Genomic DNA, 25,910 nt, shown 5'->3' on the forward strand with positions numbered 1-25,910 from the left:
TAGACTTGCATAAAATATTATAGGTAACAGTGAAAACATCACAAGTTTTACGTTTTCTTTTATAAATTTCATAAATACAAATAAAAAAATAATTGATAAATCTCTCATTTACTAATGTGTAAATTAACAAATTATCAATGAAAATGTTTAAAACAATTACAGATTTTTTTCAGTTCGAATGATCGCGAATGTCAAATAGAATTTGCAAACTGATCGATGGACGAAATCTGGCAACTTGGAGAGAATTGCTGACCACACACCAAAACGAATATTCGCCAATCAAGCTCAAATTGGCTTACGCGACAGAGCACGCTTGCGCGACCGCCTTGCGTCTTGAGTGCGAATTTACAGCGAATATTCGCTGCGATTTTTGGGAACGCTGTCAACAGCGAATTATTCGCGGCGGACAGATTTCGCCAAGGGAATTAGTAAAATCAAGATATTGAGCAGCTGATCGAGTTCAATCGAGTTGGGCCGGAAATATCCAATCCTTTATGATTTCTCTGACAGTGACTACAAAACATAAGAAAGAAAGGTAAGATATGGGATGAGATTGGCAGGGAAATTGTTGAAAATGGTAATAAGGTCGTCATAATAATATTATGAAGGTATTTCTGTTTAACCTAAATATGTAAAGTTTTTTGACAGCATGATTACGCTATTATAAATAATTAACTTTAATCTAAGGTCCCGATATTTAAATAATACCCATTTTATATTCGTCGATAATATCGTGATAATATTTTTTTAGGTTAGGTAGGTATGTAGGTATGGTCAATTAGCGGAGCAGAAAAAACATATGATCGCATCACATGGTTATTTAGCGGGATTTTGCTGGTGTGTAAGGGATGAGCGGATTCAAATAATTAGATATTAAGTATTAGGAATAGTGAAATTGTAATTTACCAGTATGCGATTTAATAATATATAAGATGACTAAGAATGTACCGTATAAGTCGGTGTAAAAAAAACAGATGGAAACGATTTTCAAATCGATCATAATTCCGCGAACTCATAATTTTCTTGGTATCTGTAAACGTAATCCCTTCTGGATTAAGGTCATCTATCTTTTGACACATCAACGAGCTGATTCCGAGAAGATTCATTTTTTTCGGAATGTTCGTCTGACAGGTGCAAGAGTGGGGTGAGAAATTTTCAAAAGAATTTAAATGAACATTGTCCGGAATATTTTTTGGAATCAAGTACACCCACTTATATGAAGGAAAACAAAAAAAACTACAGCCTTTGGAAATGTCGATTCACCAAATAAAGTGGAGAAAACGGCGCAGCATTTTGTAAACACATGGGCTCTTTAACGGTTACTTTGGGAATCGACCAATCACAACTTTGCAATGGCCGCTGCGGACCATAAGACCGCCCACTTCTTTTTAAATAAAACAGTTATAAATTACCATTCGAAGGGACATCACGTCCGTTGTCTCCAAGAAAAAAAAAAGAACAAAAACATCGCGGCTATTTGCACACCCGCCGCGTAAACAAACAAGCCCCTGCTGTCACATTGACAGCTCATAATTTAATTACTTTCCGTTATAAATAATCATGTTGATTATTTAAATATAAATTACTATAAGCGAATAAAGACAAATACGTTAATTGATAATATTATTAATGTAAATAAATAATAAGATCATAAAGTCAACCTGTCGCGGATAAACACAGTTTCAAATTTAACAAATATTAAAATACGTTGATGAGCAAACAATATACTAAACCAGAGGTACTCCAAGTGGGACCCTAAATTTAATTGCCAATATTAAAGAAGTTTAATTTAAATAAAATCAACTTTACCGTTTGAAGTTATAAATGAACTATAATTAAACCACTGGCTCTAACTTTTTGTGGTTTGTGACTTTCAAAATAATTGAGAAAACAATGTTAATGTGTACTTGTGTTCTGAATAAACAATAACTCGAAAAGTTCTGAGCGTTTTATTACTGGAAATAAAATAAAACTCTATTAAACACCCGGATATACCTAATAAACGAGAACGACTAGAAATAACAAGTTACTTAAAAAAAGAAAAAAAATAATTTTAATTTTGTACTATCGGGGGGTGATAAACAACACCATGACATTTTTTTTTCTTTCTAGATGCCTTTATGGATACCTCGCATTTACTATCGAGGTTTCTAAAGGACTTTGGCACGCAAACTACTCTACTTGATGCTAGTCAAATGAAAATTGTGCCGGCTGAGAGAATATGCCTTATTGAAAACTGTTCTTCTACCCGCATCGGGTATTGCTAATTTGAATTCGGCCAGGGCCTATGATACCGCCTTGCAAAAACCCTGGAAAATTCTTAGTAGCGCAAGGCGGAGGTGATTCTGATGAATATTTTGTCGTATTCATTGGGAACTGAGGACTGCGATTTGTAGTCGAGTTTTTTCCCGTGGTAAAAGAAATGTCGCATTGGACTAATGTTCTAAGTATATACTTATCCTATCTTACAGTGGCGACCGGTGAGTTATTTTACTGGGAGTTCACTTTTTTCACCTTTTGACTGCCGTAAAAAGGCATTTGCCTTCATCAAAACTTCACCAAAAAATCAAAAAAAAAACTATTGGTTTTTTTAATTTAGTACATTTAAAAGAAATAATAAATAACTCACTATTTATTATTTGTTGTACCTCTAAAAACAGTTTTTCTTGAAAAAAAAATGGATTTTAAACTTTAACACAAACTATTTTGTTTTGACCGAATTATTAGTAGTACCGAAATATCTCGTATCTGGCAGTGACCGGGATTTATTGTTCATTTGTATGAGAAATCCATTCTTCTGTTTTTCATCGACACAAATTTTTCAATTACGCGTTTGTTGAAGTCAGGAATCTCTTGTATCATTCTTTTTTCGATACTGAGCATACATAATGCGTTCAATCTTGATTGCGCGATGGTGTTTCTACTAAAACACTTGATCCGTTTGAGTGTGAAAAAACATCTTTCGCTTTCCACTGATGTCATCGGAATAGTAAAAATTAAATTTAATAGTAAAACCATTTCCGTAAATGTGTCAATGAGATTTTTTTCGATTAAAATGTTTTATAATGCTGAGGCGCCATCAGCATTATAAAAATTATCCAAGCTGTAAATAACAGACAATTCATTTTTGAGTTTATTTTTATCTCAAAAGTCAGACGTATTACAGAGCTAGTTTGAAGAGATATCATAATTGATAAACATTGTGAATTTAGTTATCAAACTGAAAAAAAACTTGAAGTTTATTTTTAAATTGTACTTCGCCTAAATTTGAGAAATGTTGTCAACATGTGCAGAAATTTAAATGCGTACTGTGAAAAGAATTTATTTTTATAATAATATTGAATAAAAATTGTCATACAATAATTGTACGTCTGATACGGGCTGAATCTGCGTTCGGGCCGAGAGCGACTTGAACTGTCGCTCCCGAGCACGTAGAAAAAATATTTACGTATTGCTGTTCCACGCGCCAGACGACGCTCTTTCTCATTGCAAAGAAATCGAAATTAGATTACTGGGCGCTTTGGTCGAGCGATGGCGAATATCGCTCACATCAACATATAATATTATTATTTAAAATAGCCGGTTAAAAACACATATTAGAATTTGTTTTTGTATATGAATTAATGACTACGGTAATAGATCAGAACACTTTTAATTAATCAAATATAAATTAAATACTCATTTAAAAAAAGTCTTTTCGCATAAATTGAGTGGGTGGGTGTGCACCGCTCCAACGCTCTCAAGGGAGAATCGCCACTGCTATCTTATATGATTGCAGTCACTGTATCTGAAAGGCATGAATCATCTTTACATGTCACCATTTATTATTTTTATTCTTTTTATTACATCAATACAGAAATTAAAAAGGGCATCTCTTCCGGCCTCGTTTGCCATGGTCCCCGGAAGGTCTCGAATGTCCGCATCTGCCATCTGTAATAAAAAGTTCAGGTTGTGCCGCTCCTTGCTAAAGATTTGACAATCTAGGAGTAAATGTAAGACGTCCTGGTCGCTTCCGTCGTCGCATGGACACTTTCCATCAGATGTTATTTTAAACCGGTGCAGGTATGCTCGCATGACTCCGTGACCTGTAAGAATCTGAGTCATCTCAAAACACAGTCCCTTATGCACCCTGACGTCTCGTGCTGCTAAAATTGAAGGTAAAAACTTTCGCGTCAACTCCCCTGTCGATGAGTTTATGTATCTTGAGTTCCATTCGTTTTTCACCATGTCTGAAATTGTAATTTTCGCGTAGCTCAGAGGAAATTTGTCATAAGCTACCGCGGTCTTGGATTCAGAGGCACCATGCCGAGCCAATTTGTCAGCTCTTTCATTTCCTTCTATCCCGGTGTGTCCCCTTATCCACTTGAAGTGCACCTCGGGGTGGCGCCGTCTTACCCCGGTCTTGGTATAACCACAAGGGTGTTATACCCTCAACCGGCCCTGCCCTAAGACCAGGTTGAGAACCCCTGCATTAGGCTAGCTCAGCTCTAAGTCGGAGGGGGTAGTCAACTAAAAGTTATTATCGACACTATCGAACACACCGTAATGGTACGTTTACATTTGATACTAATATCGTCATATTTATGTATGACACCATATTCACAGTATAAACAGTAATTATATTTGTATCAGCCACTTATTTTGCGTGTGTCGACACTCACCTGTCATTTATTCCAACTACTTATATACGCAAATGTAAACACTGCGTATACGACAAGTCCGACTTGCAGCGATATATCACCGAAGTTGAGCTGCCGTCTACTTTTATGTCAAGCATCTGATACATTATTCGTAGTTTGATAGCTGGTGAAGTTGATATTATTTCGTAAACAGTATGTAATAAATTATTATCCATGATGAGTGCTAAAAATAAGTGGTTAAAGGCAGATATTGACGAATTAATTGATCGATATTATTTAATATTATTAGACTTCACGGTAAAAGTGTACTATTCCGAACGGCCCTCAAAAATCAACTTTTTTAAAAGTAACTGCTATAAACACTATATATATGGATAGAATGACATTTTGGCGCTTTATAAATATACTTAATGCATAAGGAATAAGCATCAATTTCACGTAGAAATATAGTTTCTCCAAGTGGACTCATCAAAATGATTGATTTTTGAGGGCCGTTCCAAATAGTGCACTTTTATCGACTTCACATTTAAAGTTAATTTAAGTGGGTACAGGTATGTAAAACTATCGATTTCAAAAACTATACTTAATTTATTAGTTTTTTAAAATTTTATACGTAGTAAGTACCTATAATATTTTATATGGCCAAGATAACTCTCCTTGAGAACTGACAAAATATTCTCAAAATTCTTCTCGTACATCTTTTGCATCCAAGGAATAATTAATTATTACTCCCTTGCTGTTCTAGGGGTAATAGGTTATGTGTTGATTCCTCATTTCGCTAACTTCCATTTTCTATTTCACCTGTTTCGATATTCTCTTTATCAAAAAATATTGATAAGAGAATACAACTGACACAAAGTTTTTGAGAAGTATACGAAATATGTGTCGGAATAAGTTACAATGCCATATGTAAACACCGCATATATTTATTCCAAATGTTGCCATTGAATAAAGTGTAGAGACTTTATTTCAACGAGAAGTATACGATAAATTTTATGTCAGATCCATGCAGGTGTAAACAGTAAGTGAAATTTTATGTCAGACACATAAAATAAGTATAACGGTAAAAGTGTCATATGTAAACGTACAATAACAATATTGTTATATTAATTGTTCAAAGAAAATCGCCACCTAGTAATAAGATGACGTCAGGATCCTTTAAATACTTTATTAACCTTCGATCCAATTTCGTTTCGTACCCACGTGCGTGAAACGTCAAGAACAGCTGTTTAGCTGTCACCCAGTTTCTATACTGAATTATTTTCCCGTGAAATAGATCGTGGAATTATTTCAAAAATAAAAATCTTCAACGATATTGCTTCAATTATTTATTAGATTATCTTCTCATCGACAAATTTATTATAATTAATATTTGTTAACAACTTAACACTATATTTTATTTCTGAACAATTACTATATTTATTATATAAACTTATTTTTTTATTATTTAATTTATAGTATGGTTGCACACTTAATATATTATCGAGGCACCGACTATAAACTTTTGGAAACCATGTTCCATTTATAGATATATTCAAAGGTACTTATTACGAAGTACTCGGTGACGTATTCGTTTACGTACGAATAATTACCGCCGACGCGTTGTATATCAGCGTCGCAGTTTGCGATGACATAACTAATAGGACGCGTCGCTTATTTCTCGCGTGAAAATTTTCGAACGGATTTTTCAAAAAAACGCGAATATCTGCAAATTCTCCACGGGGAGCTGCACAGATCAGAGGACTTATCTCTAATGCAGGAGTTCGACGTCTAAATTTGTATAGAAAAACACGGATTTTTATACCCGTCAGATGGTGCCTCCCCGAAAAACTGACGTCAGAGATGCGAGAACCCCCCACTCTAAATTTAGGTTTTCATAAATTATCTAAAGAACCGTTTATAATTCTGATTAAGAAATTATGTCAACGCGTAAGGGTTTCGATACTTGTCATTGTAATATAGATTTTAATAACTTAAAGTATAAAAAATAGGAAAAGTCCGTAGGTACATGACTTTTCGGGGCGTGTTCACACTCGAAAAGTGGAACAATGAGGCTATTTTCTGCCTCCTTCCGCCAGACCTTCGGACCAATTACGGAAAAGCGGTTTATTTTCACGCTTTCCCGGAAAATTACGAGTATCTAATTAAGTTTAAAACAAGCGGCCTATAGGTATCTATAGGTGAAACAAGTTTCATAATCATTGCAAAAGCCTTTCTGGTACTTTTGACGTAGATTAGATAAATATCTTCTGATTCAATTATCAGGATTACAATAATGAAAAATCGTTGATTTAAAACGGTGCGTAATATGAACATGTGTGTCAGAATCGACCGTTCCGATGTATCATGATAAAGAGAATGAGTCAAAACTCAATCTCGTATTTTCTTTTATAGTCCGTAACTTTCGCATCATTTTTACTCCGTCAGGGAGTAGGTACGACTCAGATTTATACAATTATATTTATGGGGCACTATAAGCTCAAGATAAAGTTTTAGATCTAAATAATATTCTCACGACAAGTATGAGTTTGAAAGGTTCGAAATTTACCTGTTTAGAGTAACTTTTTACAATTTGAAAATGATCTATAGGGCTTAGTTGACAGATATAAGAAATACTTTTTATTTTTAAATTAACAAAATAATAATGCCCTCAGGCTTACATTATTATATTATCAATTCTTGTAATTTTCTTATCTACTTTTTACATACGTAGGTATTAAATTTGTACGAACTTTATTACAATTAATTACATTAATTTATTATTTAAATTGCGTCAAATCTCTAATATAAAATAAAATCTCTGCGTCAAATACATCGCGAGTGAAATTTCAAATTCTTTCACGTAAACAAAATTCGATTTTATATAATACAAAAACGAATTAGTTATGAATTAACATTTGTTTACAACATTTACCTAATGATATCACATAAGTCGTTTACATGTTATTGTTTATTTTTAACCTTAATTCTAGACCATTTAATTACTTACATTTTTCTTATAAGAGTTATAAGACCATTTGGTCTGCTGAAAGAAATCATTCATAGTTCATTCTGAGTGGCTGTCAGTCGCTTAGACTGTACTACGGGACTTATAACATTTTTATTTTAGCTTTGTCTCGAGGTAGGCCGCACAATTCAACACACAAAATCAACATTCACGATCGGACTGAAATAGTTGTGACGTCACAAAATGGTCGCAAGAAATGCCGGCTGAAGGCATGCATTTCGTGGCCGTGTCAAGGCCTCTTCAAGCTGCTTCCATTTCTCTCGGTCCTGGGCATTGCGTTGCCACGTACTTCCGCAGAACTTTATCATTTCATCGATCCATCGGCCTCTAAGTCTACCTTGCGGACGTTTTGTACTTCTTGGGTACCACTGGATGACTATATTTGTCCAACGATTGTCTCTTCTTCGAGCTATGTGTCCAGCCCATCTCCATTTAAGGCTTTTAGTCAACTCTATTACATCGCAAACCCTTGTCTGCTTCCTTATCCACTCATTCCTCCTTTTGTCCTTTCGCGTTATGCCCAGCACGCACCTCTCCATACCACGTTGTGCTACTCTAAGTTTCTGGATCTCTCTTTTACTTAGGGTCTATGTTTCACACGCATATGTGCTCACGGGAAGCACACACTGGTTGAACACTTTGCGCTTTAGACACAGTGGAAGGTCACTTTTGAAGATATTATTCAGGCGGCCAAAAGCACTCCTGTCTTGCTTTACTCTGCGAACAATTTCATCAAATATACATCCATTTATAGACACTTGTTGTCCCAGATAGATGTAGCTTTTCACTTGTTCGAGCTGAGTGCCATTGATGAGGATCTCTTTTTGGCCTGCAAAGCATTTGAACACGACTTTCGTCTTTGTTACATTTATTTTCAAACCTACTTTGTTGCTTACTTCAGCGAGTTCCTGCATTCTGCTTTGGAGGTCTTCTGAGTTTTGCGAGAAAATTACTATGTCATCGGCAAAGCGCAGATGACTCAGGTATTCTCCATTTATGGGGATCCCTTTGTCATTCCAGTCAAGTTGCCTGAATAAGTCTTCAAGGGTAGCTGTAAATAATTGTATCACCTTGTCGGACTCCTTTGCTGATAGGAAATCTGCGCGATGGTTTATGGAGATTGACAGATGCTGTTGCGCTACTGTACATATTATTGAAAATATTTATATAGCGCCTAGGGTTGCTTGTTTTCTGAGTGCGTCGAGTATTGAACATTTCTTTATCGAATCAAACGCCTTCTCATAGTCTATAAAACCCATGCATAATGGCAGTTTGTATTCCTGGCACCGCTCTATGATTTCTCTGACGACTTGGATATGGTCCATAGTGCTGTATCCTCCTCTAAATCCGGCTTGTTCTCTCGGTTGGTTCTCGTCTAGTACATTTTGCAGACGGTTTGAGACAATTTTTGTGCACGTCTTGTAGAGAATAGGGAGTAGACTTATTTGACGATAATTTGCTAGGTCTTCTCTGTCAACTTTTTTGTGAAGAATGACAATGCTGGCATTTTTCCATGCCTCTGGGACATCCTCTTTGCATATGCAGGCTGTGAACAATTGTGCAAGTACTTCATTTGCAACCTTTCCCGCTTTTTTGAGGATATCTATCGTTAGACCGTCTTCCCCGGGGGCTTTCCCACTTTTCATGTAATTTAAGGCATGGGTTACTTCCCAGGATGTAATTTTGGGAGTATGGTCTTCCGAATTTCCATTTCTCTGAAGATCTAAGTCTATAGTCGTAGTGTCAGTGTCATCACTGTAGAGATCTCTGTAGAAGTCTTCAACTCGGCTTAACAAGTGTTGCCAATTTCTGATGATAGAACCATCTTTTGCTTTTAGTGCTGTGATTTGACGTTTTCCTATCGACAAACATTGCTTGTTTTTGTTTAAGGGGGGACATGCTCGTCGGAGGTCAAAATTGAGTTTTAATTGTATTTTCAAACCATGATCCTGGACACTCCTTAAACGTTGTAGATAATATATTTATATAATTTTGAAGCCTTATTATCCTTTATAGTTATTTTAAACATTTGATGACTGCATGAAGTATTTTTGTTACATAAAATAGTATTCTTTTAAACCTCTCGCTCTAATGTTTTAGAATATAGTCATATTTCGGTACATAACTGTGCAGTGGTGTTAAGATTTTTTACATTTATTAATTTTTAAATGCATTTATAAAACCATTAGCATAATTTATTACGAGATAATTTTTGTAAAATATTCACGATAAAAAATTATATTGATAATCTCTGTGATCCCAAATTTGACAAGAATTAGGCATTTTATTATTCAAAAAATCGGCAAGATTAACACATTTGAAGATAATTCTAAAGATATTTATTATAAGCTATGTCTTTGACCATTCAAGTGTGATAAACATCTTATGAATAATGATTGCTTTATAATAATTATTGACCTAAGAATATGGTAGTGTTTTTTTGAAATACGCCATTTCTTTTCTCATTCCCCAGTGGTTAAGCTACAACATACGGCCGTAGCCATAAAATGACAAACTATAATTAAAGTAGGGAGTAAAATTATGTTAACGCGCGTGTTTGAACATGTACCTAACCGAATTTTTTTTTATTTTTTTTTAAACGGAATCATCTTCAAATGTGTTAATCTTGCCTATTTTTTGAATAATAAAATGCCTAATTCTTGTCAAATTTGGGATCACAGAGATTATCAAAATAATTTTTTATCGTGAGTATTTTACAAAAATTATCTCGTAATTAATTATACTAATGGTTTTATAAATGCGTTTAAAAATTAATAAATGTAAAAAATCTTAACACCACTGCACAGTTATGTACCGAAATATGACTATATTCTAAAACATTAGAGCGAGAGGTTTAAAAGAATACTATTTTATGTAACAAAAATACTTTATGCAGTCATCAAATGTTTAAAATAACTATAAAGGATAATAAGGCTTCAAAATTATATAAATAGATTATCTACAACGTTTAAGGAGTGTCCAGGATCATGGTTTGAAAATACAATAAAAACTCAATTTTGACCTTCGACGAGCATGTCCCCCCTTAAACTTCTGCCTGCTTTCACAATTGCTTGTATGAGGTTTACATTGAATTTACGAAGGTTTTCTCTTATCTTCCTTCGGAGGGTTTTGCAAAGTGATGAAAACTGCATATCGTTTTGTGCCTGTCTATCGCTCTTGGTTTTCTTTCTCTGCTCCATAGGTTTCAATGTTGCCTTCGAAAGCTTGGTGGGAGGTGTGACTTCCGAGCTTTTCAGCCTGTTTTTTCTGCACATTGTAGAATGATATTCGTTATATCCTCCGCGTTGGATAAGGAAACGGTTTCGTTCTCATCTAAGAAAGCCGATAGTGCATTTTTGAGTTCATCTTGGAATTCAGTATTGTTCTGCAGGTATATGCGAGCATTTGACTACTTCTGGAGTTGGATCTTTCTGATTTGACGTTCAATCTTATCTTACATCTCACCCTCCGGTGATCACTGCCGGTGTTAAACCGAATGATCACCTTATAGTTTAAAAATGTATATTTTCTGTCAGTGAGGATGTAATCAATTTTGCTGGTGCTTCCTGACGGGCTTCTCCACGTCCATTTATGTGTAGGTTTATGTTGAAAAAAGGAATTCATGACGTGAAGATTGTTGGTTTCAGCAAACTCCACAAGCATGTCCCCTCTACCATCCCTTGAGCCATGTCCGAAATGTCCGACCGCTACGTCATCTCTTTGGTATGATACAATACGTGCATTGAAATCTCCCATTATGATGTTGAAGTGGCATTTACTTTTATTTTTCAAGGATTATTTTTTATTATTACCTATTATTTCCTCGTAAAAGTCTTCCACTTTTTCATCAGGATAGCTCTTTGTCGGACCATATACTTGCAATATCTGAATCTGGGAAATAACATTGATTTTGAGTATCACGCTTGCGACCCTGTCAGAAATGCAGTTGAACTCGACTATGCGGTCCCTCCAGGCTTTGTTGACAACAAATCCAACACCGCTCGTGCATCTTTCATCGGTTCCTTTGTAATACAGCACATGTCCGCTTTGTAAAGTGATAATACCCCCACCTTTATGTCTTACTTCGCTGAGTCCGACAACATTCCAATGGATATTCCTGAGCTCTTCTTGAAACTACAAGTTTGGTATCGCTGGACAATGTTCTTGCGTTATATGTAGCAATGGTCATCTGTTGGGAGCCTTTTCCGGGTCTCCGGGGATTGTTAGCACCCTCTGCCTTCCTTCGCTGATCGCTGCCGTGATCAATATCAGGTTGGCCTCCGGAGAATGAGGGCCGGCTTTTAGAAGTTTTTGTTTTCATTTGAAGGTTTTGGACATAATACACCACGCTGTCCAGACGGGTTGGCGTGTGGTTTTTCTGTCTGAGTGATCCTTCCCGTAGCCAAAGGTCTCTCGTTTTAAGGCGCCAGAGTTTCGCCTACCCTTCTCTATTAGCTACAGATATGCTGCGTTATACAGCACATTATCTCCATTGCCCGGGGAACGCGGCGCGGAGGCTAGAGATAGGATTTGCTGACATTCTTGGACAGTGGTGTCTCAACATTTTTTAGAAGTATACCTATTGGCATCAGTATACATCATTGAGGCTATAGTCAGCCTTTGCCAATAGTATATGTATATACTACTTAATTTTCATTTAAAGTTGTAAAACGCCCTGTTACTAAATAGAGGAAGGACAGATTCTTCTGGCACGACCGAATCACATTGGAACGGTGTTATTGTCATTCGAAAGTAACAATACTAACACCTAAATGAGTCACCTGCACTGCCAGAATCATCTGACACTATTCTACCATATACAATCTATTGTTATTTTTTTAATATTTGTCCATTTTATTAGAATATCGAGTTACTTTTAAAGCTATTTGTAATTCTAATAATTATATAAATATTTTTCTTGTATTCTGTGCAAAAATGATTATTAAAACTTTCTTAACCTAAACCAAGTATTTTTTATTGAATGATCCTGTAAAAATATTTAAGTACAGTTAAGTGACATATTTTGTTTTGGTGTATAAGCCATAAATAAATATACATAAATTATATTTAATATATACATAATTATAATATATACATGTATACTGTATGTATAGCCACGGTTGGTAGTGCACTTGTTGCTGTAGCTGTGCGATCTGGTGTGGTCCATTATCCAAAAACACTCTATCACATTCCTGGTCAAACAGCGGGCAGCCGTGTAGCGAGCCTTGGGTGAGTCTGGCTGGGCACGTAGAATCGGAATGAGCATGTCTTTCTATCGCATAACCTTAGTCGTCTGAAATGTTTTTTTGATCAGTCAATGCCAAGAGGAAACTTAGAATGACGAAGACGACTGAGAGAAAAGAACGTAAGCAGCGACCGACTGCATCATCTGCTTCACGTATATTGGAATCATTCCACAGTGGCATGGTGGGTACAGCAAAAGCGATTAGCAGTTGTGTCGGTATTGTTTGGTAGCATTGAAGCAGGCATTGTAACAAACAATACCATTACACCTGTGGATTACCTATGGTGGCACTGTAGAATGATTTCAATGTACACAATCTGTTAATTTGAATATGTTTTCGACTGAAAGTTGTAAAAATGTTAGAAATCAGGATTTAAATAATTTAAAAACTGTTTCATTAAATATCCTATTCATAACTAAGCAAGTACCTATACGGAATACGGGTGAATATAAACCAAACAAAAATATTTGTAACTGGTACTGCCATAGTAAAGTAAAGTTTAACATACTTCCCTAATACAACAAAATTCCCAACTCTTGTCGTTATGTAGACGTTTCATTTCAGTTTTTACCAACGATCCATTAAATATGAATTGGTCATGAACACTTAAAGGAAATCTGGCACTCACTGCCAGAATGTCCATGTCAGATGCCTGATACCTGCATAAAAATAAATGTCATGATAAGATATTATACGTAATGAGTATGAATGTACTTATCAGAAACAACATAGATTTTATTACCAATTTCACATTTACAGAAAAATTTCTGCGGTCATTTTTGAAAGATTCTGTCTCCAGGTATGGTGGGCATATTCGCACATGGGTGCACCTCAGAGGCGGCATGGTATATGAAAGTATGGTGAAGCCAGCAAGTATGGCGAAAAAGTATGGTGAAACAGGTTGGTAATCAATTTGCGGCAAAATTTCCACGTTAACATTATTTTATATGGAAACGTTATAATGACAAAAGTAAATCCTCCGTGATGCCCTGCATTTTTTTTGATCGCGTCGCCATTTCTCGAGAGTTATCGGCTGTTGTCGGCATGCTTCATTCAGTTCTATGAGGAAGCCAAATCGTTACCTATCTTTACTTTTAATACATCTATGGGTGCACCCAATGATTTTCGGGAAACCTTCCCTTTCCTGAAATTTCAGTCACGACTGTCAGCGCTGTATGGCGACTGTATGTATATTACTAAGCACTGCTATTATATCATCGGACACGTTTCCTATGCATCTGCTTACTGATGCCATGGCACATTGCTCAGAAGACTTGGCCTACCCCCTTTTTGATACGCTCCCTCTGCGTAGAAACGCTAAATAGTCAAAACCTACAATTCAAATAAAGGAGACATGTTATTTCAATATCATATTCCCTTCAAATCCTGTTAACCTTTCATGGTAGGTACCTACCTACCTAAATGGTTATAGATAAAGTATTTACATGTACAGTTATGAAACTGAGTAAATCTATCTTACCCATGAGCCATGGAAATGTTGCGCTGTCATAAAGTAAGGTTATATTAAATGTCGATGTAATTTGTCACACGCCATCTCCTTATATCATCAGCGTGTAATAAGCATCCAAGTGATCCAAGCATTGTAATAAAAATCCGATGACAACAATTTTGTCAACTCTCTTAACTGTCACTTTGACATTCGTAATCGTATTTAGTCTATGGCTGCATCCAATGCTGCCATCTTGTTTTTTTCTTCTTTTGCCATATCCGTCCCTTATCTGGAGCATATGGACACCACGCGGCGCCTCCAAGAATCCCTGTCGCGCGCCAGTCTTTTTGCTCCGTTTCAGGTCAAACCAGCATCCCGTAGCTCCGCCGTATACACTCTGTAGATTGTATTTTGCGGCCTTCCAGGACGCCGGAATCCAGTCGGCTTGAAGAACAGGCAAGCCAGGTTGAAGTTCTCTTCTGACATCCGCAGCACGTGGTCGAGCCAGGTCCAACGTCGCCTTTTCACTTTCAGCGTGATGAGACGCTGCTTGGTGCGTTCTCTTATCTCTTCGTTGCTCCTAGTCATACCACCGCACACCCAGTATTCGTCGCAAACATCTGTTTTCGAAGCTCAGTATACGGTTGCTCTGAACCTTCGTAAGGTGCCGTGATTCGCTACCGTAAAGCAGCACCGTCAGAATGCGAGCGTCGAATAGGCGGCATTTGGTTTTGACCAAGTACAATCGTGAGTCTCAGACATTCCGCATCTAGTTGAATGTTGCTCCAGCCTTTCCCTTTCGGATAGCGAGCTCTTTCTGCAAAATGCCATCTCCCGTGATGTGTACCCCCAAGTACTTGAAGCTGTCGACGCTCTCGATGTTTTGTCCGTCGCTAATCAGAGGTAAATCTGGATCAGGACAGGTGCTATTACACGAGACGTTGGTTTTCTTCGAATAGGACAGCGTCATCGGCGTATTCTAGGTCGCATAGCTTCACCGTGGGGGTAACAGGTATGCCTCGGTCGGGTGGTATTGACTTCCGTAGTATGAAGTCAAAGAGAATGATGAAGAGAAACGGTGCAAGGACACAACCCTGTCTGACTCCGGTCGTGATCCCGAACCATTCCGTGACAGTGTCTCCAATTCTGACACAGCATTCGCTATTCTCATGCAAGCTTTTGATTATGGCAATGATCTTGGGAGGGATCCCGTATGCTCCCAGTATCATCCAGAGGGAGGAGCGTTGCGGGCTGTCGAAAGCCTTCTCATAATCCACAAAACAGCAAACCATCGGACTGTTCAGCTCATGACTCTACTGGAAAAGACATCAAAGGTTGTGGATTTGGTCTGCACACGCTCGACCAGGTAGAAACCCGGTTTGGTTTTTCCTGAGGACGTGCATTATTGGGTCCCTTATTCTCATCAAGAGGATGTTTGCCGAAATCTTTCCCGGACCACTGAGTAGCGTAATGCCTCGGTAATTGTCGCAGCTTAGAGGGTCACATTTTTGTGAAGTGTGATGATTTCACCGTTCACCCAGTCCCTTGGACAGCGCTCTTCTTCCCACAACTTTGTCATCAGATGAAACATAGGGTGCAGGATTGCGCTCAGGCTGTACTTGAGGAATTCAGGATAAATCCCGTCTCCCCCCGGTGCCTTTCCGTTCTTGAGTCGTTTTCACAGCCGATTTTATCTCGGTGTGCGTGGGCGGGCATTCGGAAATGTCGGTCGCTCTGGGAATATCCAAAAGTAAAGCTTTCGCAGATATGTCAAAGGGATCCAAAGGGGTGGGCGGTTCAGCACTCCGCAGAAATGATTCTTCCAAATCTTCTTGACGCATTCTGCGTCAGATTCTATTGCTCCACTGGGACCACGAATGGTTCCGGGAGTCGCAGCCTTCACGGGTGATTCGGAAAAGTTTCCTGGTGTCATTTATGCTTGCTGCCTCCTCTGCCGTTTCAATTTGCTGGTTCATAAAATTGCGCTTGTCCAACCGCACGGATCGTTTGACTACCCTGTCTTGGGTCTGGTAGTCAGTCCGGTGGTCCTTGGTTCGGCCGGGGTCTGTCTCCTCGTCTCTCAGGGCTTTCATCCTGGCTCGTTTTCCAATTTCAACCCACGTTTCGTCAGACATCCACTTTGGCTGCTCACTCCTTCTGGTACGGGCCGACGACACAATCGCACTCTTTATGAAGCTCCAGTCCACCTGGATGAGGTCGGATTCAGATGTGTGCTGCTAGTAGATACGATCTACACTATCTCGTATAGCAGTTTCGAAGTCGAAATCCAAATTCTGCGGCGTCGGAGCTTCTCAACGTCAATTTGTTCGCGCTTTGGAGGCCTCGCCTGGCGACTGAGTTTTACTCGGATGTTTCCAATGAGTAACTCATGATCGCTATGGATATCGGCGCCTCTGTGAGTATACACGTCGAGAAGTTCCTTTAGGTGCTTCAAGCTGTACAAGAAGTTGTCAATCTGCGGTCCTAGTAGGTCTATCAGGAGACGTCCACGTATATTTGTGAATGACTTAGTGGGGAAAAACAGTGCCTCCGATGGCGAGCTCGTTCAGAGTGGCGAACTCTACGAGCCGCTCACTATTATCGTTGGGGTCACCGAGGCCGTGTCGTCCCATCACCGTGGGGCCAAGCACCGGGTCTGCTCCTACTCTCGCATTATAAATCCCCCATTACAATCACGCGGTCTCTTCGGGGGATGGAGGAGACTGCCGCGTGGAGAGAATCGTAGAAGGCATCCTTTATCTGCGCGTCGGCATCCTCAGTGGGGGCGTAGCACTGAAAGACGGTCAAGGAGCTATCAGGCGTCTTGAAGGAGGCAAGTATCAGTCTCTCCGAGAATGGTTCTCATTTCACGAGGCAACGGGCCGCTCTCTTTGACATCAATACTGTCACTCCCTGGCGATGATATTGCTCCTGACCTGAGTAGACAATTGAGTAGCCCTCAATCAACTTTCTCCCGGCTCCTTTCCAGCGCACTTCGCTCAGCCCTAGGATGTCCACACCGTAGGTGTGCATGATGCGTGTGGCGTGCAGGTCCTTTCCGGGGGTACGCAGGGTGCGAACATTATAAATGTCCTAATGCGCATACTCGAGTTGTTAGAGAGGATTACTCTAACTGTTCCATTGTCATTTTCATGCAAGGTCGTTGTTTTACAGAGCTGGTTGTCGTCCGAAGCTGCTGTGAAGAATGTTTTCAGACAATTAAAATACACTTACGCGAAGTGGGTAAAAGTTGTAGCAATTCTGAAAGCGCTATAGTGTACGTATATTCTTTATATTAAATTCATAAAAATTATAGAATATTTGGCGTAAAATATTAATATTATTTACAATTTTAAATCTGGTGCGGAAATAAAATTATTTAGTGTATGCTGCGTCGCTGTCGCAGGTGTGATGCCAAACGCGAAATTCGCATCAAATGCAAGGGGCAGCGACAGCGATAGCGGGTGCGTTGCGTATATTCGCGTTGGTTTGTGCGAGCCTTAAAATAGGTAATTCGAGTTCACGCGCTGCAGCGGATAAGGAAAGTAAATTTGTTTTTTCAACACTTCCATCACTTATATCTGGCAAGTGGCAGCACAGGGTATACAAAAGTTAACCTAAAAAACATCCTATCTGTCAAATTACAACAGTCATAATTGGACGGAAGTTTTTGATATCATTCTCCAAAGTTTTCGGATAAACTGATTTTTTAGTTTTCTCGCTATGTTTCTCACTAATTTACTTTTGAAAAAAGTTAAAAGCAAGTAAGTAAAATTATAATAGATTTGAAATTTCCCATCAACATGTTTTGCAATGAGGCTATATTTTTTAAATATATTTAGATTGGTGGTCAATTTAAAACACTAATTATTTAATGCTATTTTCAGATACATAATGGTTCTGATGGAAAGTGCAGTCAGCGGGCATCAAGTCATTCGAACGAGAGAAAGACTTGCAGATAAACTTGAATTTCTAAAAATGGATCCCTACAGTAATAAATATTATAATACATTTTAATGATATGTTCAGAGCTGGAAACCAAATCTCGCAACCGTGAGAATCACGTAATCATTTTAGAGCTGAAAATCGCGAATAACATGTTACCGGCACCGATATGTCGAGGTTCCGATTGTTCCAAATGGCTTATGAAAACTCGATATATTGGACTAATGCGGATGAGGGGGTAAAACCGAAAGTCCGTTATATAAAACGTAAAGAAAGTCCTGTTTATTCGTCTTCGGATGATAAAATGTTAAAAAACATTTTTTTAACTAAACACAAAAAAAAATAAGTTAAAAGGTATCAATTTTCAATTTTTTGAGACGGTTTTTGTATGCCCCTGAAAATTTTAATTAATTGACTTCCGCGGTGTTGTTTCTTAAGCGACGACTTGTGAAGTAGCTAATTTTCGATGTCGACGGTCTTGATTTCGGTAATCCTGCCATGAAAAAAGAATCTAGTTTTGTTTGCACTTTTGAACCTGCTCTTTTTTTATAATCAACTCTCTAACTTTACGATAGATAATATGTCCTGCCAGCAGTAAATCCATGCACCTGTAAGCGGAATATTAGTATTAGTTCAACAAAAACAAATATGTATGTTTATACAAATATAAAGTTTGTGCATTATTTGTACCGGATCTTAACATCCAACCTCCACCGTTTGCCACTGTGAAAGTGATACTTCTTTAACACATTCGCGGACATGATGTCTATAAACGTCGTATTTTGTGAGATGTGATATGACAGAACATCCATTGACGTCCTGTACTGTAGAATGGAATACGACATGACGTTTATAGAAGTTGTATTTTGGATTAAATCAATATGTTCCCTGCTACTTGTGTCACGGTGCGAACATATTTCTATTAGATAGTGTCGTATCTCTGTCTAGTGTCGTATCTAAGTCGTAACTTTGAATATTTAATAAGCACAAAATAAGTAGGTATATTTTACAACGTTTTCTTAGGTCGCATTCTTATTTGACTGGTGGTTGTTTGTCCGGTACAAATCTTGCAATCGATTTTTAACTAACTTCCCGACTAGCTAGACATTTGAAACTTTTAGAATATATCAGAACACGATGCCAATGCATTTTTTTAATATTTTTAGCCATCTTTAAGTAGAATTGGATTCATTTTAAGTTAATTCTGTTTTGTATGAAAAGTTATTTCGATATCATTATTATTTGCTAGGGGGTCCTAGCAACTAAATTATTAATAATATATACGTGCCTTACTATGGAAATCAATATGGAATGACATTTCATTATTCAGTATTTCTATCAAGTACAATTTTTTTGATCGTTTAAGCTAGTCAAGTCAAGTTTATATGATTCAACAGAAAATTTAAAAACGTATATATAAAGTTCTTTTTATCTTGTAATTATTTATATACCTACAATCTTAATCGAAAATTTAAAAAATAAAAATTTTAATATGTGTCATATCACTAACATGTGTCCGCGAATGTGTTAAACAATGTGGTGACAAATTAACATTTTTTTTTGATTTTGATAAAAATAGAATCTATCAAAAAAAATATTTATTAACATTTCATATATTTTTATATACTGCCATTAATTAAAATCGTTATTATATAATTTACTTTTTACTTATGATCTCGAGTTTGATCCCAACTGCTGCCGAAACCGAACCGGTTTAGGGCTCTTCTTTGTTATGGCGTTATATGTAAAAAGAAAATAGAATTATAATTAAGTGTCTTTTTCAATGATATTTGCTCCTAAGCACCTTCTAAGCCTATGGCATAAAGCCCACCAAAAAAGAGTTCAGTGCGCTCACTACTGAGTAGGCCCCCTCTCACCCTCGCATTACCCTTCACCTATGTAATAAGGGGCCCAAGAAGCACAAAATAATTATTATTATCAGCGTCTCTCATAACAAAGCAATAAAAATATTATATTATTTCTCGTGGCTTATAATTACGCAATAACTAAACAATGAGTTCTCTGTTATTAAATAATGGCTTCTCGCCGACGACGACGGCTTCTATCGACGACGCTTCCAGAGCGTGATTTTGCTCGCCGTGTTCAATGAATGGACTACGTTGTATTTTCGATAATTCGTCCGGCTGAAAAGCCACCAACGGTGACTCATGGGGCAGGCGGGCACAAAGCTTCATCAAATCCAGTGTGCGCTGGCGTATTTGATTACATTGTATTTTCGATGATTTACACGCCACTTGTGAAATTTTGCGCGAGAGCCCCACTCGCTCCGTTAAGTGGGTTTTACGCCTAAGGTGTCAATACTCGTATCACTGGTTGAATGTTTCTTCACCTATTCATTTTTTTTTTTTGCAGTTGGAATGACTTCAATTTACAGAGAGCGAAAGAAGATCAGAAGTGTGTAAATATATTAATTTAAATTAACAATGTTGAATAGTAACCCCCTGTTTATGGTCATGTATAATAATATAATTAAAAAATAAAAGTCATAAAGTTATAATGTTCTTTATTCAAGGACAAACAGATGAATAATAAATATTGTTTATGTTTATAGCAATACACTTTGTAGGAAACCTAATACATTATTTGGCTATTTTATGTGTTTATTCTTATATCAAAGTCACAGATTAGGTACGGTGAGAACTTATCAAGTATACGATACATAAAGAAGTATTTTTTTAAAAAAGTTCACCGCTTTCGTGAAGGCAGTTTTAAGAAATTTACGAAATATATTATATATTTTACCTTCTATAATTTTTACATAAATATTATTGTATCCACATTTTGAAATGCTTCTTTATTTAAATATTTAAAATACGGTGTGAAATTTTTGCGTCATCTATGGTTTCTTTGGCACAGTTTTTTTTTTTAATAACGGGGATTTTAAAATTCATTATAATAGAACTATATAACGGCTTTACTGCTTTACGGCTGCCTCAGAAACGATGATCGCTTAACCGTAATGAGTTTAGCTACTATTGATTAAGAACATTGACGATAGGCCTTGATTATTATTTATTTAAAATGTAAATTAACCTTTGCCTTACATCGTATATTAAAACTATTGTTATACTGTATTTTAAAATGCCGAATTAAGAAAACATTTCAATATTGTGTTCATTCCAATACACACTACTAAGGTGAATTAATAATATATACTTTGAAATACTAGTTATACAAATCTGAAGCGATTATATTGTCAAAATAAAATTAAAATCTTTTAACTACAATTTATACCATAACCCGTTTGACCGAGCACAGGTTTTAACTTCTCGAGGCATTATCAAAATGAATCAATCCAGTTAATCCACTTTATGCTCATTAATCGCGGAGACTTTTAGTATTACACTTAACCATTTTTAGGTTGAGCGGCAAAAATAATGTTTTTAATTTTATTTTGACGATATGGACAGCCACAACATAAATGCTGAATCTATAGGAAGTGCGTACCTTGTTTAATCTTCTCCGTGCTTTATTGTTTCAAGATTAAAAACATTCCAGTTTATCATATTCCAAAATAACAGCACAAATCGTATTCTGTCATATTGTATATTTTAATGTGGTATGTTTTTAGTCTTTGACATTCTATTTCAACTGACATTGTAGTCAATATATAACTATTTTGCTGTACGAATTGGGATATTATAATTATAAGTAGCTTATTTACCTCCTCAGTATATTTTGGAATAATTTAAGACACTTCATCAACATACTTGTAAAATTACAAAGTCGCAGGAAAATTGCACGGGTCAATATTCTTAGACATTGACATATTGTATGTATTACATACATACAATGGATGTCTAAAAAACAATAAATAAACTCGAATCATTATTGAATATATAACCTGAAGGTTGCCAAACGAGGAATATATGTTGGCATCTTTTAATAATATAAAAATAAGAGGTTATTGCTAGAAAAATTTCCTAGCAATTAAATCCTTCCTTGCGACACAGTCGATTATTGCAAGATGCTGGATCAAATGTTTATAATTACGAAAAGGAAACTACAGTCTTCACGCAAAATATAGGCAAGATTAATGAACAACCTGTTCAGGGCGTTATTCTAGTCAGATGTTGTAACCCTCAAGGCATAATCATGTTAGGAGTCAGATTAAAAAAATACATGAATTTGGGTAGACAATGTTGCCAAAAGAATATGTATGTTTCTATTATTTTTAAGGTTTTAGAGCCCAAACTTTAGGCTACAACTTTTCTGGCATCATGACGATCCGTTGATACATGACTTGGTTCTTGGGTTTTATAGTGGAATATTTTAAACAGATTTATTTATGTTTATATTGTAATAGATTTTTGGGTTGTCACTGTCGTATTCTTCTTTTTTCTTTCTTCGGCGTTTTGGACTCGTTGCAGAGGTCATTCTCAATTCCATTGTTGAGAATGGTCTCTGCAACTAGTCTGAAATATCGATAAAAGAAGGAAGAACACACAGCGACAACACAAAAATAATGTATTATGATACATCACATATTCGAGTATGTTACTATCCTATTGTCACTTTGTTTGTTACAGTGTACTTCTGTATACACTGTCGAAACACCTGGAAATTTAATAGTCTTCTGTCTCGTTATTTAGCAATATTTATTTAGAGGTTTGCAAATGAGAAATAACATAGCCGTTATCAAATCTTAAAACCCTGTAATTGAAACAATACTTTTTCTTCGAAAGTAGTCAGCCGTTAGGTGTTTCACATTGACAAGTACTGTGGGTACTGTATGCTGATGAAAATGTCTTATATTATAAAGATAATCCTAATTAATTGTATGTAGTACTATTCATGCTTTAAATGGACAATTATTCACTAAGTAAATATACTATTCCACAGTGTTTGCACAAATTTAATTTCTTAATCGTCGATTGCAAAAATAAATAGACTCAAATGTACGTAGACGTCTTGAATAAAATCAAGTTGGATTTCTAAACCTTTTGGTCAGCACTGCGTGCAGTTATTTCTCTACTATATAATTTTAATTGAACACGATTTCATCGTTACACAACTTCGGTGAAAGTACCTATTCGATGGCCATATAATAGATATTACGTGCTTTTAATTTTTCATCACTTATCTCATAGTAAATATCTAATTACTTGAATTTAAATCTCACTTTTGGTTGATAGTTATAATATAATTAATTTAAATACTTAGTCAATTAGAAATATTTTTACCTAAGTATACATAGTACACATCTATCTCACTTCATTCAATTCAATTCTTCTTTGTAAAGGCTTCATAGAACATTCCCGATGCTCTTGATAACATATAAATAATTCATTAATAATAAATTGTTATATTATGTAATTTAAAATATTGGACATTAATAAACAATTAGTAATAAACAAACAAACAAACACAATTATTCTTATTTTGAAATTCATCTCTGAATATTACAAATTAATAATATTTCTGGAGATTACTTTTAGATTCATCAGTGTTTAAAATTAATGAGAAAAATATTTCTTTAAAATAAAGTAATTATAAAAAATTAGCGACAACTATATAAACATACTAATGGTTCGAATACATTATCATCACGTTATGTGCTGTCACTGTAAGCCGTTTAGTATTTAAATACGTTATCTGGAACTTTCAAACGAACATTGTCACTTAGCAAAATCTGTCGGAATGGCCAGAACAACAATGAGGTCACCTCACACGTATCGCGCTACATCGCCAACCGCATGGTTCAATGAACGTTTTTTATTATGTTCTGCATGCCTACACATTTTTTATTTTTCTATGTCTGGGTGTTTACGTCTATTATCTATGGTCTGCTGGTTGGGTTCTGTTCAAAATATTATCTATGGATGCAATATCGCAAGTAATTTTAACGTACTCACACGTAGAAACCGTTAAAATTAATTGAAATTACCATGAATAATGAACAATTATTCAAAATACTAATAAATTTGAGTTGGCACTTCCGATAATCGAATTTATAGAGATAGTGATCATTCAAAACATCCAGCGGAATGACCATAGACTAAATTTGTCGCCGTGCTAGCATGTGACGTGATCATAATGTAATTGCAGCTTATGAACCAAGAAAAGGTTGCGGAAGAAGTAATCGGGGCTAATTAATATATTGTCTCTAGTGGTGACTGTAGTGTTCATATTGCAAATAGTCATATCTGTTTATTAGCCCCCGACCCGATCGCGCTTGCGAACCTTTTTTGAATGTTTTCAAATTATCGAAAATAACATTTGATTTGAGTTTATTTTATGTAGCTTACATTTGAAATATATAACTAGAGGTATTATTACAAATATACATCGGGTGAGTTTTCTATAACACGGTTGAAATATTATCTGAATGGATATTTATATTAAAATTTATTAATGATACAGAATTCTAACACAAAACAAAAAATTAACTCGAACTACTTCTAGAAGACTGAATTTTATTCCTTACGTTAAAAATTAAAAAAAAATAACTTCCGTCATAATTTTACAGGAAGAAAGTATTTGAGGCAGTTTTTGAGATTTGGTCACATTTGGAGAAATCTGGAAGTATTTCGCAATTTTATCATTTATTTTTTTGTCATATTTATCAAACATAATCAATAATAATTAAATGTATTAATAGTAAATTTAAATTCGGACATATTTTTATCTCCAATCATTTTTTAAATTGATGTCCACTGTTATCTTTACTGTAGTTATATAATAATAAACAATTGTTAATAAGAATGCTTCGACATTTATTATTTGGTGCAGCCATCAGTTACATATTTTTGACTAAAATACAGTGTTGGCATTATCATATTTATTACGATAAATAAAATTCTAATTACATAATTGATTTTTTAGTGTGAATATTAAATATTGAGATAATAGCAAAACTTTTTAATATTACTATGTTATTTTATAAAATATTTTATTTGTAGTTAATTCTTTATCGGGTTTTCGAATACACAGTATTATTTCGGTATGTAAAATATATAACATGTAATATGTATTCTATTTATTTATATGTTATGTTCACGTGACTAGATTATTTTTCAGTGTAATTCAGTAGCGTCTATTATTTAACAGTAGGTATTATTAGTTACTTTTATAAATATTACAACAATATAATATTGATAAAAAAATGACAATTACCTATAACCTTTTAACCTGCCGATGTGGAAATTCTATTAAATTCAGAATCGCCTAAATTATACGATATAATTATACCAAACTATTACTTACATTTAAAAAAAAATCGCAAACAGAATAAAGTCTTTTATTTTTTGTAAATTCATCACGGAATAACTCTTGAGGCAGAAACAGACTGTTATAACGTCAAGTGAGCACAGACGGGTTCATGGTAAGCTCGCACCACAGGCAAGAAGCCTCACTCATATCACGTTGCACCACCAACCCACGCATGATAAAATGTTTTATTTTTATTTTCTATAAATTTAAACATTTTCGAGTCATGTGATCTGTTAATTAGAACAATTTGTAGGTTGTCAAATTTTATTATTGAATGTTCTGATGGTTTTATATATTTTGAGTTCGCATGACGTGATAACAATCCGTTTCTGGCTTTAATGACGCTTTTGGGATGCTTAAAACGCAACAAAACATCATTTAGCAACCCA

The 25,910-nt window shown here is 35.8% G+C and overlaps 1 protein-coding gene across 1 annotated transcript; it reads left to right on the top strand.

Moving 5' to 3' along the window:
- Positions 1-17,915: 17,915 nt before the first annotated feature.
- Positions 17,916-21,577, top strand: mRpL33 (mitochondrial ribosomal protein L33). Its single transcript, XM_085948925.1, has 3 exons — positions 17,916-18,107; positions 18,231-18,334; positions 20,662-21,577. The coding sequence occupies exons 1-3, from the start codon at positions 18,067-18,069 to the stop codon at positions 20,709-20,711; spliced, it is 195 nt and encodes a 64-aa protein (XP_085805051.1). The 5' UTR covers positions 17,916-18,066; the 3' UTR covers positions 20,712-21,577.
- The last annotated feature ends 4,333 nt before the right edge of the window (positions 21,578-25,910 follow it).

Source organism: Rhyacophila brunnea, unplaced genomic scaffold (genome assembly GCF_057557595.1).
Source record: "Rhyacophila brunnea isolate RB1 unplaced genomic scaffold, BYU_Rbru_1.0 scaffold_21, whole genome shotgun sequence".
Taxonomy (NCBI): Eukaryota; Metazoa; Arthropoda; class Insecta; order Trichoptera; family Rhyacophilidae; genus Rhyacophila; species Rhyacophila brunnea.